Source organism: Chrysochloris asiatica, unplaced genomic scaffold (assembly GCF_000296735.1).
Source record: "Chrysochloris asiatica unplaced genomic scaffold, ChrAsi1.0 scaffold00132, whole genome shotgun sequence".
Classification (NCBI taxonomy): Eukaryota; Metazoa; Chordata; class Mammalia; order Afrosoricida; family Chrysochloridae; genus Chrysochloris; species Chrysochloris asiatica.
This window is the reverse complement of record NW_006408650.1, coordinates 4,060,363-4,075,752: the sequence shown is the minus strand read 5'-3', so window position 1 is coordinate 4,075,752 and position 15,390 is coordinate 4,060,363. Positions and strand designations below refer to the sequence as shown.

The 15,390-nt window shown below is 55.5% G+C and overlaps 1 protein-coding gene across 1 annotated transcript in view; it reads right to left on the bottom strand.

Annotated features, from left to right (window-relative positions):
- Positions 1-583: 583 nt before the first annotated feature.
- The window catches only part of USP36 (ubiquitin specific peptidase 36), a 22,067-nt gene continuing 7,260 nt past the window's right edge, over positions 584-15,390 (bottom strand). Inside the window, exons 5-21 of the mRNA XM_006869653.1 lie at positions 14,390-14,457; positions 14,165-14,235; positions 13,306-13,388; positions 12,789-12,900; positions 10,211-10,351; positions 9,534-9,634; positions 8,938-9,064; positions 6,174-6,860; positions 5,520-5,629; positions 4,478-4,568; positions 4,323-4,426; positions 3,510-4,076; positions 3,026-3,216; positions 2,663-2,764; positions 1,716-1,817; positions 1,151-1,266; positions 584-715 (exon numbers count right to left, since the gene is read on the bottom strand). Coding sequence (XP_006869715.1) covers positions 584-715; positions 1,151-1,266; positions 1,716-1,817; positions 2,663-2,764; positions 3,026-3,216; positions 3,510-4,076; positions 4,323-4,426; positions 4,478-4,568; positions 5,520-5,629; positions 6,174-6,860; positions 8,938-9,064; positions 9,534-9,634; positions 10,211-10,351; positions 12,789-12,900; positions 13,306-13,388; positions 14,165-14,235; positions 14,390-14,457 — 2,905 coding nt within the window. The remainder of the gene's footprint in view (positions 716-1,150; positions 1,267-1,715; positions 1,818-2,662; positions 2,765-3,025; positions 3,217-3,509; positions 4,077-4,322; positions 4,427-4,477; positions 4,569-5,519; positions 5,630-6,173; positions 6,861-8,937; positions 9,065-9,533; positions 9,635-10,210; positions 10,352-12,788; positions 12,901-13,305; positions 13,389-14,164; positions 14,236-14,389; positions 14,458-15,390) is intronic.

Sequence of the window (15,390 nt, the reverse complement as noted above, 5' to 3'; positions counted from 1 at the left end):
ATGAGATTCAAGGCCCCCTCAAACACACAGGATGAGGGCAAGGAGCATGACAAGAGTCCCGTCCCAATTCCGGAACAGGAAGAGGGGCGGCTGGACAGACGAGGCTGCGGACACAGGGGTCTCGTGCCTGCAGCAGCTGCTCCATCAGGAGGGGACAGGGAGGGGTGGCATCCCAGCCCTGGTTCTATGCATGGGAGACGCTGCTGTCTGTGAGCAGAGCCTCTGGCTCCTTGTGGACAGAGCTGCCTGCTGCGCTCCCTCTACGGTGCTTGTAGGTGTCACAGGGGTCTCGTCTTCTCCGGCTGCCTGTGGTCAGGTATGCAAGCCCAACGCCTCGCCCTCGGGCGTCCACGGGCAGCAGTAGGCAAAGCCATGCCCGGTACCTGGGTGTGGCGACCCACCGGAGCCCCGCTAAGGCTGCTTCTTGGGTTGAGACACACGGCTCTGGAAAGTGATGTCGCGTTTCCACTGGGAGGCTGAGACACAGGATGGGAGAAATGAGAGCTCTGATGGTCCCTCAAGTGCACACGGACACTCACACGTGGCCCCTGCGCCCTCCTCACCTCCTCCAACAGCAGCCAGCTCATCGGCGGTAGCTGAGGCTGGTGGCCTTCGCTGGGTGGGTCACAGACCAGAAATTCCGTCTGCTCTGAAGTTTCTGGAAGGCGTTGCCATTTCTCCTCTTTTCTCTCCTGAATTTTTTAATTTTCTTTTCCTGAACCAAGAATCACAGTTGTCGGAGCTGCCATGGTGGTTCTGTATTGTAACTAGTTAAAGAGTGTTTATTCACTTTGACGCGCCCACTGGGCCGCCAACCAGGAGGTTGACTGGAGCCCACTGGCCACTCTATGGGAGCGGCCTCCAATGCTGTACAGGGCGCGGTCTCACTCGGTGGCAGGAGGCTGGCTTGGCGCTCTGTGCAAACAGTCCCTTCACAAAAACTGAATGCGGTCATTCACCTTAGTATCCTCTCTTTGCTGATGGAATAAGCACTTGCTCATACTCACATGACTAGTACGTGGCAGAACAGGGATTTGAACCCAGGCTAACCACATGTTGCACTTACTACAAGCTGCCTGAATGTTGTCTTGAGTTCCCCAGCCCTTGGTCCCGGGTCCTTCAGACCCACAGCCACATCTCTGCACCATACCTTCCCTCGATCGAACTCTTCATCCCAGTCATCAATCAACGTCTCAGTCCGGGCCAGTCTGCTGTCTTCAATGGCATCCCGACTGACAGCCGACATCTCACCGTCCCATGTCAAAACTACAAAAAAGACACACGGTGCTGGCACTTGTGAGGGACTCTCAGCTCCCCTGGGGATGGAGTTTACCGGCTAGACTGAACTCCTCCTGAGACTCGGCCCTCTTGGTGAGAATGGATAACCAAGGCAGAGAGCGCATGTGTAGGGGACAGTCACCTCAGAAACACAGCCCAGTGCTGTGAGCCACAAGGCACCCGCAGAGTTCTGTCTGAGTTACAGTGGCTAGGAGTTCTTCCCCTGGCGCTGCTCCCTGGGCCCCCTCTGCCGGCAGGGTCTACTGGCCGGGGAAGCAGCAGGAATGAAGACAACAAGTCTGCAGATCCCTCCCCGTTTTGAAGGCCACGTTGCTCCTGCCCCCCATGCACACCACACAGCAAGTTCACATTCTGCCGTTCCCCACCTTCAGAGTAAGCCACCCAGAGTTAAAACAAGAGCAGTCTCCAAACGGTACCTTTTCTCCCATAAGCTTTATCGGACGAGTGTTTGAGAAGCTCCTGAAGCACATCGGGCACTCCTTCTGTGTTCCAGGGCACCGGGGAGACGTGTGGCTGTCCTACAACCAGAGCAGCAGAGAACACTCATTTACGTCCGTCAACAACGGAGCCTAGACCTTGCTACCGACAGCCTGCTGGCAGGGGTGAGGGCCTCACTGTCACTTTGGAAAAGGTTGAGTATGAAACCAAGCCAGATGACAAGAACATTTTTTAAAGCATGAAGATGAGACGTGTCAGCCCCAGATCTGAGGGGGAAGACTGAGGAGACCCCCTCTCTATTATCCTCACAGACGGGCCCCCAGCTTCCTGGAGCAGCCACAGGGGAGGACTGGTCTACGATGGTGTGTGTGGACCCATCGCAAGCGTCCATTACCCAGGCCTAGCTTCTAGAGACCATTTCAGGACCAGTGGTCCCTCTCGTCCACCCACCACACTGTGCCACCCTCCCTCCTGTCCCCAACCCTGCAGCGACTCTCCTGAGCATCAGGACATGGCCACACCCCAGGCAGTAGACCCTCAGTTACCAACACCGAGAGTAAGTGGCTATGGGGACCCCCTGGGTGCTCTGTGTGGCCCCTCCTCCCTGGGTGCCCACCCATGTAACTCTCCCATGGGTGTATCGTTGGCCCTCACGCTGTCCAGGTACTCCATAACCATCCAAGACCTGTGGTCCAGCTCCACTCAGGGTCACTTTGCTTCTGTGTGGCCACACAGGCCATCTGATGGGCATGTTCCTGGCTGATGGCCCAGCAGCGGGGGTGGGGTGGGGGTGGGGGTTCCCATGGAATGCACTAAATTCCACTTTTAGCTATTCTTTAGTTTTTCTGGAGCAAACAGAAACCAGCCCGCAGGGAGGCAGAGCCTCCAGGGAGACGGGCTGCTCACCCTCCGCTCCAGACGTCACCTGCCTGGGTGTCCCCTGGTACTGGTGAGGCTGTGATGCACAGCACACGGAGTGAACCCAACAACTCACACTCAAGGGTCTCAGGGGTCCCTCCAGGAGGACCTAGACAGGGCAGCCCATGTCTCAAGTTAAAGCGGGGGTGAATGGTGGTACGTTGCTCAGGCCGGGTTTTGCTCAGCACTTTTACAGATAAACAGCTGCCACCCAATCGAGAGCAAGGATTGCCTGGGGCCAGAAAGCTGGGGGTGGGGGTGGGGGACTCAGGTTTCCCACATCATCACCTAGGCCTTTCCCACAGTGCTCCCTGCCCTATGACACAGGCGTCCACTGTTGACCAGGGTCCCCTCTTTCAGTATCACTTACCATTCAGCAGCGGTGAGTGACTGTTCAGGTCGGGGAGTGGAGAGGCCCGCTGCCCTTTGCTCGTCTGGCCTTCCTGATGTTCTGTCCCATCCACTACCTGCTGGGCCTCTCGCTTCCTCTTCTTCTTCTTCCTCTTCCTCGGACATTCTGCAGCTGTCTCTGGCTGAGCGTTATCCGAGGACAAGCAGCAGCTGTGAGGTCGGAGTCAGGGTCAGACCCCAGCAGATGGGCTGCAGGGCCACACTCACAAATAAAGACCCCCACCCACTGTCACCAAGCCTTCGAGTTGAGTCCAACTCATAGTGACCCGATGGGCTGTCAAACTGCTCCCGGAGTTCTCGAGACAGCCAGTTTTCATGGGGGTGGATGGGGGCTGGACTTGGAAGCTCATAGAACCCACAGTGATGCCTACTCACTGGCCAATGCAGGCTGGCAGCTCTGTGGGTGACGGAGGTGCCCCCAGCCACCCCCGTCCTGTTCTCACCTGTGTCTGTCACCACCTCCTCCACGGAAGCCCTCCACTCGCTTCTGCTTCTTGCTGCCGACATGGTGGGCCTCCGTCCCGAGTCCGACTGGCCAGCCGTTCACAGACTGCTGTCCCACTCCCTGTTCTAGTCTGTCGGAAGGCAGCTCCACGCGGCCTCGCTTTGGGGATGGGCCCTGCACCTCCAGCGGCACGCCCCGCAGAGAGGACAGGCCGTCACTGTCTGTGTGCCTCCTCTTCTTCCGCTTCTTGATACGAGGAAGCAAGGCTGCATCCCCATTGTGCTGTGAGGCGCGCATCTCTGAACTCGGTTCCCTCTTCTCTGCCAAGCGGTGCTTCTTCCTCTTTCTAGGGATCCCCTGGGGGCCGTCGATGGCTTCCTGCAGCAGGTTTGGAGATGGTGCGGGGGACCCATTCACCTGAGGCTGGGGAGCCGGGGAGGAGGAGCAGTTCCGTGGTTCTGCCTTCCCGAGAGGCTGAGAGCTAGCGGGCAATGAAGGACACATGGAGAGGAAGCTGAGGGGAGGTCGTGGATGGCTGGATGGCGTGGGAACAGGTTGGACAGTCCTGAAAACAGAGACAGGTGTAAGCACAAGCCTGCAGGACCCTCCACCCCGCCCTCCCAGCCCAGGAGTCTGAAGGGATTTCTGGAAGCCCTCTGGTACGTTTGCAAAAATAGGTTGACGATAAAAGTTCCACGCCTACTTAAGACAGGACCCCTATCTGGGGTCACCCCCACCAGGACAAACGAGAGCACTGTGCCCCTCAAACAAATGCAGCAAGGGGAGAACATCACTGAGCAAGAAACAGTACGACGAGGAATCTGGGGGTGGGGAGGTGCACATGAAGATAAAGTCAGGGAGGTCAGGGCGCCGGGCGGGTCTCTGCACCCCCGAGGTACCCACTGATGGGGAGATCTGGAGAGCAGATCTGCATGATGGACTATCCCAGAAACGCAGAACACATACAGAGCCGTGTGAGGCCAGTGCCCTGAGCCCCCCACTAGTGCTCTGTGAGCGGGTCACAACACTGTCCACCTCATCCCGAAAGGGCCCCCGTCTGCAGGGAAATCAAGCAGGACGACCACCATCCTCCACAGAACAGACAACGTCCTTTGTGAAGGACCCACAAAAAGGTTACGTGATACAGGATCTAAGAAAACTACTTCAGACACCAAATCCCTCACTGATGTGGGGGTTTCTATGGGCAAAGGTGCCCTGGTGACGCTGTGGGCTAGGCACTAGGCTGCTAACCGAAAGGCTGGCAGTTCAAACCCACTGGCCGTTCCGTAAGAGAATGAAGAAAGTGTCGGCTCAGAAAGCCTGAAAGCCTTACAGGCCCATTATGAGTCAGACTGGACTTGCCAGCTGTGGGCTTGGTTTGTGCAAAGTGTTACGCTTGGTAAGTAAGAGAGCTCGTGTCAGGGGAGCTGGGTGCAGGAGACACACCACCAGCCAGGGCAGGCTTGGGGGGACTGGGGAGCCGGCACTGCAGCCAGGCAGAGCATACCCCATTCAGCCAGCCCCACCCACCTCCCTTCCTCCCCAGCAGTGAAAAGGTCTGATCACCCATCAGTCCACCCTCTGGGGAATGGTCATGCCATGTGTCCAGAGCAGTGCCTTGAGGGGGAGACCCAAGCCCCAGGAGGTGTGGCTCTGGGCAGGCCCCGCTCTCGAGGCCTGGTCCCCGGCAGGAGGACGGAGTCTAACCCCGGGAACACTGTTGGCAGACCCTGGGATTGTGTGGTTTGCTTTGCTGTACAATATGCCCTAAGATTGGGTGGGCAACCTCACAGGCCTGCTCCCGGCACAGCAGTGTGCCCGCTACTATCGACCACCATCAAGGCGGAGACCTATCGCCTCTGGGTGGTTTCACACCACCGACCTCCTTGTCAGCAGTCGTGTGCCTCCCAAGGACTCCAATATGGCAGACGGACCAAAGCTATCCCCAGGCCTCGGAGAGCAGCCGGAGCGCCGTCCCTGGGCCGGGCCCACCTGCACCTCGGCTTACCTGGTCTGACCAGCAGGCCCAGTGGCTTTCAGGGGGCGGGTGAGGTCGGAGGACGGTGGGAGGGGAGGTGGACGGAGGTCAGTGCTGGTCGCCCTCCGCAGGGGGTGAGCCTGCAGTTATTGACATAAATAAAAACTTGGTGGTCTGAAAAGGGTTTCCGTGATTGAAGCGGGAAAGTCAACGGAAAAGAAACCAAAGAGAAATGAAAATAACAAAACAACAAGAGCCCAGAAAGGAGAATGAGGGGAGACAGGGAGCCAACAAAGGGGGTGGGGAGGGGGAGGGGACGGTAGAAGAAGAATCAGAAAAGTGGTTTTGGTTAGAAACAAAAAGGAGAAAAGGAAGGAGATTCAAACAAAAACCCAGCGCCACAATTGCATCGCGGTGTTACTGCCACCGTACCACCTTTGGGTGCCCCAAGAAGCGTCTGTGTGTGCTCACACCATGGGGCACCCGTTGGCTGCCCACCCATCCCAGGCCTCGTTCCAGGAACGCAGGGCCCCTGACTCGCCTAACCATCATGCCTAGCTCTTTCGGAGTGTTTCATGAGAATCCCAATCTCATCCTAAGTTGTCATTAGCTCCCCAGGACACCCAAGTCCCCTACAGCCCTCCGCCCCAAGAACACTGGGATGGATGTGTCACCCTGACCCACCTTCTTGGCAGCAGATAGGGCCAGCTTTTTGGCAGGGGGGGGCGACATGGTGCTTGCGGGCTCCAAGGAGGCGTTGCTCAGGACGGGGGGCTTCGGCTTCCCCACCTTTGGAGAGTCTCCACTTGGCAGCACTTTGGGGGAGCCGCCGGCGCACGAGTTTGTTTCCTGAGGATCACAGACGCAGGCGGCTCCACTCTTGGGGGCCTGGGGCGTCTTGGTAGTGGTGCTCCCGGCAGAGTGCTCTGGGCTGGAGCCGCTGGAGTCCTGTTCCGAGAGCTCCGGGCTCTGGTCGCGCCCCTTTGGTGCCTGCCCGTTGACGATCACTTCGGCCAGGAGCTTTGGTGAGGTAGAGAGGACAGTGGCCCGGCTGTCAAAGCTGCCCAGCCGCCGGCCCTCAGATCTGCTGCTGCTCCAGTGGCCGACACCGTGGGGCCCCTGAGAGGTTTTGGGGGACAGGGAGGAGTGTGGCAGAGGGGTGCATTTCTTGGCCTTCTTTCCAGGCTCATCTAGAATGGTCGGCATGTGCACTGGTGTTTTGGACAGTTTGGGGGACGGGGTTCCCATGGGTGGCTTTGGAGAGACATTTCCATTCTGAGGTCTGAGGCCAGCTAGGGAGCCGTTCCGGGGAATGGGCACGCCGAGCTCCTCCGGGGTGTGTGGCTTCTTCACTGTCAAAGGGTCCTGTCGCTGGGGGAGAGCAGAGCAAGAGGCAGTCAGAACCCTGAGGGCGTGAGGGTCTGGCCAGGCTCTCAGGAGGCCACAGCACACCCGGCCACACAGCTCAGCTCTGGTTACCAGCCCAATGCAACCCCCACCCCACCACTGCCTGTCCACTGAAACCCAGAATGACCCTGCAGGGCAGAGAGAAGTGCTCCACAGGGCTTCTAAGACAGAAGCTTTCTCCCGCGGGGCGGCTGGTGGCTTTGAACCTCCCACGTTCCAGGACTCCTGGTGAGCAATCAGGATGAATTATTTCTGTGGACCTTGTTGCCGTCCGTTTCTTTGGACCTGGTTGGTAAGCTGAGAGTCCTGTGCACACGGCCAGCTTTACTAAGAAAACAGCCCATTCTCCCCGGGATTTGAAAACTCTCTCTGAGATAAAACAATGACCCTAGGTGCCCTCACCAACAGAACCATCATTGAATATCCTGGTGATTTTTCTTCCGTTTGGTCTTTTCTCAATGGTTTGACCCGCAAGTACACACCATGGCTTCCTGCCATTATCTGCAGCTGCTTGGCTGGTCCCTGTCCCTGGCATGGCTCCTTTACATAGTTCTACCAGGAGTCCTGGACTCTGGGGTGGCCATGTAGGGGCAGCCCTGGACTGTAAACCACAAGGTTGGCAGTTCAAACCCCCCAGCTGCTCCTTGGAAATCCTATACAGGGTCGCTATGAGTCAGAACTGGACGTCACAACAACGCATTTTGTGCAAAACTTTAAAAGTTTTAACTCAGCAGCTAAACCCACAATTTGCTCCCTCTGTTCCATCCAAGTCTTTCCCAGAGATTTCAAAGCACTGTTTTCTTCGGGATTTTTTTCTCCTTTTCCCTTCATGTTTCAATAGCTTATTAACATTTTGATAAAATGAATACACCTTTCCTTTGTCCAGCATTTACTATCCGGATGGTATGCAACTGTAGGCTAACTTCAGTGCCCTTGGGGACTATTTTGGGGATGGACATGTCTGCGGCATCAGGGAAGAGAGACTGGCTCCCAGGATGCCCTCTGTGGGTGTTCCACCATCTCGAGGCGTGAACCACACACACACAGTGTGGTGTTGAGAAGCTCGGGGGCAGCCTCCCTGCTCCACTGAGTATCAGTCATGCAATTTCATTCCTTCATCAACTCCAACACGTCATATTTCCCTGTACCTTTTTCAGTTCTTTCGTGGCTATATGTTGAGAACATACACTGATTCAACATTTCTACATGTCCAGTCCAGGGACGCTGACCACGCGCTTCCCGCGGTGCTGCCATTCTCATCCTCTTACTGACATTAACTCGCTGCCTCCAGACACCTGCCTAAGCTTGTGAATTGCTGCTGTCACGTTGCTCCCGTGGAGACAGATCATGGAGCGCACAACGCTTAAGGCGGACACATTTTACTTAAGCACAATTCTGGGTTTTGAGAAGACTTCAGGGGGATCATGTTGGTTTGTTGGTTTCAGATTTAAAGATGATCTCAGGGAATCCATGGCTCCAGACAGTCTGCGTTCCATGAGAATTTGAAATTCTGTTCTGCACCTTCCACATTTTGATCAGGATTCTTCTATGGACTCTGATCCAAATGCTGAGTGGTGGTAGCCTGCCACCTCAGCTTCGGTCCTCTTAACTGTTGTAAAGGAAAACCAGCTACTTCACTCGTGAGAACCTCCGTAAACTGTTAAAGGTCCTGGAGCCTCTCTTGAATACATAAAAATGGTGAAACTGAGTTTTGTTTAGTGGTGTCTATTTTTACAAGCACACACACACACTTTCCCTCCCAGATGCTGATGGTGAAGAGTCTGCTCGGTATGCCTGTCACTGAGCCTCCACGCGGGCAGTTCTCAGGCTGGGCTTGTGAAGGGACACATGTGGACATTACTCTTCTGGTTTGCTGGCTCACTTTCCTGGTAACTGTCCCGTCCTCTTCCTTCAGGCCCAGCATCAACTGATGACTACATCCCAAGAAACCACAAGAGAGCCAAGAAATGACAAATCTCTGCCAGCAAAGATCTGTGCCCACAAACATAAGCCGTGGCACCACACCACCCGAGACAAGTACCTTGCTGGTCAGTGGGGAAGAAGCCACCCCGTTGCTGATGCTCTTCTTGAGGTGGTCTGGGCGGCTGGGGACAATGGGGGTCGACCTGGAGATGGAGGCTTCCGGGCTCTTCTTGGAATTGGGAATCCTGGCAAAGGAAGCCACGAGTCAGGGAATGTGGCCCAGACAGAGCACGGAGGAGCGGGACAAGTTACATCCAGAAAGCCCCAAGGAACTGGGCGGCCCAGCAGGTGTCTCCCGAGTCTCACCTCAACCAGCGCTTGTCACACTGAGTGCGTTCTTCTGGACTCCCCCAAAGTCAGAGAACCTTCTCACCCAAACCCAGCAGGAATTCAGAAAATAGCAAAAAAAAAAAAAAAAGCCTCCCATCTTCTAAGGTCCACCTGGCCCACCCAGGACCACCTGAGACCCCGGTCGGCAGTCACTGTGGCTGGCCTTCCCCGAGGCTCTCAGGCAGAGTGGTCGGTGAGGGATCCCGGATCCCCTGCCTGAAAGCTTCCCAATCATTCCCCAACAGGAGGTGCGCAAGAGCACCAAGAGTGCGAGACAAGCCCACCCCAGGAAGGAGCGCTCTGTGGCGGTGGGCAGGTCATTACCGTAGGTAGAAGAGCACGTAGGCTTGCTGGTTCAGGACCACCTTGATGTTGCTGGAGTGGACCAGGGAGTCGTTCATCTGGTACCACTGCCCACTGCTTGCCTGAAGGACAAACACAGGATGTTGCAGGGGAAAGAAGCAAGTGACCCTCAGACCAGCATCACAGACCTGCGGCTACTCCCCGTGCAGCATCTCAGTGCTCATGATCAAGTCACGGGTTTGCTTCCCAACGCCTCGTGCTGGTGCAACCCCAAAGGTGGCTTCAGTCCCCCTTAGCGCCCCAGGATGTGAATTTCTACAGGACTCTGCTCTCCCCAACTTCCCCACCAAGACTTCCCCAGGGGTTTGGGACAAAGTGCTGAAGCGGCCCTCGCTCGGACTGCAGATTCGAGCACAGTGGTTTGGAAGAGTTCTTTTCACTGGCACAGTGGCTCCTCCAGTGGCTCCCAGACCGACGCAGAGCCTCAGAGACCCCCGGAGCAGTCCTACTCATCCTACAGGGTGGCTGTGAGTGGGAGTGGGCTTGGTTTCCTGCAGGCACCGAGGCGACCCTGGGAACTGAACGGTCTTACAGAACAGAGCCAGCTTCCCACATAAACGGCCCGTCCACACTGTGGGACAGAGTGTGACACAGCTGCTGCCACCATACATGACCGGAACTGATGACCGGCAACTGACCTTCACGTAGCAGTAGTAGTGCCCAGCGTGGCAGCTGTAGCCCGAGTGGACCAGCACGGCGTAGAGTCCATACATGACGGGGTCACCGCTGCTCTGTGACATGTATGGGCGGATGTTGAGGAACTCTGGATAACCCACGTCCTGTGTGAAGAGGGACAGGCACTGCAGCTCCCAGGCACCAGCGAGGGCCAACCTGCCCCAGGCACCCACAGCTACACAGGCTGGGTTTCTCGGACCTCCTGGAGTCTGAGGCTTCGGGGGGCCTGCTGGGGCTCACGATTCAGGCAGAGGGGAAACAGGTCTGTTCCAAGTGCCCTTCTGGACACTTGATCTCACTGGAGTGGTATCCAGGTTAGCGCTGACTACCTGGTTCTCAGTGCAAAACAGGCACAACTCAGTCCCTCCCTGTGTGAGCATGGAGGGGAGAGGAGGGAAGGAAGCTGGCTTTGGGGACACAACCCGAGGACTGTCTCAGAGCAAAGGTCATTCCAGGGTTGATTACGGAAGGTGACCTTTGTTGGTGGGAAAAGACATTTGAAAATAGGATCTTAACATGCCCACACACAGGTCTTTGCTTACTGAGGTGCGGCTGGCATGGAGCAAACCACACAGCCCAACACTGACTGTATTTATTACTGCCTATTTAGCGTGTTTCAGAACTTTGTCTATTACCGGGCATGATAATGGTGGAAAAATTTATCTGTTTTTAATTAAAAAAAGAATACTGTGAATTGAAGGTTTACAGAGCAGATCATCAGTTTTGCATCCAACAAATCATCTGCTTTGTTTCACCTCAAGACAGCAAGCCCTGTCTCAAGACCCACCCCCCATGGAACACCCCTTCGCCCTCCCCCGCCCTCTGGCCTCTGACCTGGGATAAAGGAATACTGGCCTGCTTGACAGTAAACATGCCTCCTTAGTGCTGCTGCTCCCCCCTCACCCCCACATAACTCCCTATCGCTTGGCTGGAGACTGAGCCCCAAGGGAGGGGGAGTTCACTGGGCGGCCAAGGGCCACCATTTCACGTTCCTCTAGTTTCTTTGTGACCAGCGAGCTTTGTCTTTTGTTATTGTTCTGAGTTCTGGTCCACATCCTCTCCCAGTGTGTCCAGGCCTCTCGAACGCCATGCCTGTCAGAGCAGTTCGTAGTGATAGCTGGGCCCTATCTGGTTCTTTTGGTCTCAGGGTCATGGAGACTGGTGTCCACGTTGTCCATCAGCCCCCTGGACTGTTTCCAGGGACTTCAGTTTCCACCACTCCTTCCTCCGCACAGGGAAAGCCTGATAGTTGGCCGTTAGGCGGTTGCTCCCGAGCTTTTAAGATCCACCCCACCAAAGCAGACTGCAGAGCACTGTCACTGTGGACCACTGCACGCCGACGGACCCTGGTGTTCCCTGAGACTACGGTCCTGAGACCCCAAGCCCAGGACTAAGAAGTTTCCAGAACGTTCCCTGTTGGCTCCACCACATCCATGGATGTGTTTGCAGCAAAGATAAACTACCTTGCACCCTTATATGTTTGTGGGTGTTCTCCCTCCCACACCCATGGACCACCATTCTTATATGGACATCACAGCATTTGCCTCTGTTGTCGTTAACTGTCACACTCCCTGCCCTTGTCTTCCCACGCTCCTATGATTAATAGTTTCATTTTGTTTCCCCACAAACTCTTTGAAGACCCCTCACAGGAAGTTACTTGTGTCTGACACAAGTGGGACTTACTTACATGTCTTTGCTTTCTAAGGACAAACTAAAACCCCCAAAAGTCATGAGTTCCCATCCAACCCCCAAAATCAAATGGAGTTATGTTCCTCAAACTGCGTTCATGGGAACACCCATCCGAGGTGTCAGAAGTGAAACGGAAACCCTCAGGGTAAAGTGACATGGTCTCAGTCACGTTGGTCCAAGTAACCATCACAAAAAATGGCACCTTGACAGACAGTAGCAGTGACGAATGAATAACGCCTCAGACAATTAGGTTAGAGAGGTTTCTGTACCCAATCCCTTTCTTAGAGATCCAAAATATAAGATGATTAATAAAGACTCTGAGAAGGCCCATTGTTTCAAACTAAATAAATAAAAGAATAAAAACTTTCTCTTGGCATTTCCCAAACGTGGCACGTTTCTTCAAAGTTTTTGATTAACGCACTACAGAAATCAGTTTGGGGGACTCTGATCTAAATGAGCCAGTGAGGAAACTGAGGCTCGGAGACTGGACCCAAAGCATGTAGCTAACAGCGGAGAAGGCTGCCCTAGGCTCTCATGGGGACAGACACCCGGTAAAGTGCTCGGACTCCAGGTCCCACAAAAGCCGCGCAGCCAAACATATTCATTTCATGCACCAGTGGACATGGCAGGTGGACAGCTAGAGGCCACTGTCCAGCACTCCTTCTGGAGCACGAAGAAGGAGACCAGGGAACGAGGATCCAGTCAGCCCGACCTGGTCAATGGGACTGTGCATTACAATCATTCAGGGGGTTGCCCCTGGGCAAAAGCAGACTGCTGGGCCTGGCCTTCAGAAGCGCTCATTCCTGGCTCTGGAAGCAGGTGTTTCGACAGCACTGGGAGATGGACACTCACCTTGGTGATCTTACCCCCGCTGAAGTTGGCAAAACGCTTGAGGGACAGGGTCAGGACACTGGACGCTCGGTGGATGGAGAAGCGCTTGCTGGCTGGAACTTTCTTCTTGCATCTGCGAGAGTGGTGAGAGCAAACAGCCTAAAGTCACCTGTCACCCCAACACAGAGACGAGGAGACGCAGGGTGGGGGAGGACAAAGCACCACAGATGGAACAACCAGAATACAGCGAGGAGTATGCTGGCGCGAGGGAAAACGTCACTGAGTGACCATGGAAAAGAAACTGCCACACGGGAACCTTATTTACAGCATCAACTTTCAAAAGAAAACACCTGCTGCCTGCATGTGCCCCGCAGACACAGCCACCAGGACCACATGGGGAACAGCCGCTCAGGGGGACAGACATCAGGAGGGGCCTCCTGGAGCAAGCCCACCGCAGCGACTGTCAGGGGAGACACGGGCAGGGTTCTCACCCAGTGACCACAGGGCGTATCAGGTGAGAGACCCTCCAGCTGCTTACCTGGAGCACATGTAGGCATTCTCTCCGCTCAGGACGTCGGGCTTCACAAAGAGCTCCAGCGCTCGCACAATGTTGGCAGCTTGCTGAGAGGGGCAGAGAACAGACAGCACAGGAAACAGGCGGACTCAAGAAATGCAAGAAATCCAAGGCCTCTTCAGGCCGAGGCAGCAAATCTCAAAACTCCGCCTGCACAGAACTGCCATCCTGTAAGGCTGGGGCTGAGCATGAGGAAGAAAAAAGGCCATGGGGCTGTCCCCCAAACTGACAAGAGACTACAGTTGAGACTTCCCACGTGACAGACCACCCAGGGGACCCCACCAGATTGCGGCAGCGTCTGAGACACTAAGATTCTGCCTGGGCATCCAGCCCCCACCAACCCAGCCCCTCTGCCTTTGATGAGTCGATTATGACTCGTAGCGACCCTGGAGGACAGAGGGGGACCACCCACAGGGTTTCCAGGTTGCTCCTTCTTTCTCTCATGGAGCGACTAGTGGGTTTGAACCACTGACTTTTCTGTTAGCGGCCAGTGCTTAACTTAGCCCACGGTCAGCCCCACCTCCACCTCCACAAGTACAGTGTGAGCAACATTTCTGCTTCAGGACACAGAACTGCATGCCCCCCTCCCCCCTTATTTAAAAAAACCACAACAAAAGGATTCCGTCTAAGGCAAAAAGCTAGAGAGAAACAGGCACATGACCCTTCCTACTTGTCCTAAGTCAGTTTTCCCAGTCTGCATCACAAGTTGGTGGTTCAAACCCACCAACTGCTCCCTGGAAACCCTATGCAGGGCTCTCTGAGTCGGACTCAGTGCCGTCAGTGTGCTTTGTCTGCCCCCTCTCTTGATCCACAGTGCCCATACCCGGATCTCCAGTGCGATGTCCAGGTAGGGGTCGTAGGTGTCTGAGACGCTCTTGCAAACGGAACACTTGACTGGAACAGAACGTGAGGTGGTGAGCAGAGGTGCCCAGACTCTCGGATGTTCCCAGCCCTGCAGACCCAGAGAGGCCCCATGGTCCCTCCACCAAAGTATTTTTCGCTCAGCATCCCAGACCTTCCGGAGAGGGAGCGTTAACGCCCCACTTACCACGGGATCGGAGGTAGCCCCCGAAGATCTGGTGGACCAAAGTGGTGGCCTGCGTCTGACGGTCCAACCTATGGAGGAGGTTAGTCCCTTCAAGGGGACGACGTGGCCAGCAGTGCCCATACGCCAGCTTCCCGCTCAGCATGAGGCTGGGAAGTAGCCTTACATGCCACATGTCCCATCCTTGGGGTCCTGCATGGCTCTCACACACCAGCCCCCATTACAGCCCGCTCCCCAGGAGGTAGTTTCATGTCCCAAGAAACACACCTGGTTCTCACCTAGGGGGGTGATGGGGGGGGGCAAGCAAGACCAATCCCTCCCCTTTTTATAGCCAGTGTGGTCATAGGTGGGCTTCAGGGTTGGGCAGACCCTGTCACTGCCCACTACCTGGGATCAGAAATAAGTCTACTGGTGGTGGAGGGCTCAGACAGCTACAGAGCATGTGGCAGCCACCTCAGGTAGCCCTTCCCTCTCCCTGAAGATTGTGAGACAACAGGCTACAGCTAGTCTCCCAACTTGCCTCTAACACTGCCCCCTCTGAGGCACCAACCATCGCCAGGATGCAGACCTGGTGGAGAGTGTGCCCCCTCCCTGACATGCGCGTCCTGTCTACCTGGGGTCCCCACAGGGCCAAACTGAGTGTCCTGGGAATGACTGTGGGGGCACACCATTGAGGTGGTAGTCTCTGATGGCACAGTGTCGGAAGAGGGCAGTAAGAAAACCAGGTACTGAAGGGTACTTGAAGGACAAGCAATGCAGAGGGAAAATAGAGGGCCCTGAGAAGACATGAAAACTCAGACATTCCACCAGACCTCTGCAAAGAGAAAGTCACTCATCAAGGAAGATGCACTTTCCTGTGCAGATAGCAGGTTAGCTGTGGGACAGATGGAAGCTGTGTTTCTCTGTGCGGACAGCAGGGGCACTGTGGGACAGATGGAAGCTGTGTTTCTCTGTGCAGACAGCAGGGGCACTGTGGGACAGATGGAAGCTGTGTTTCTCTGTGC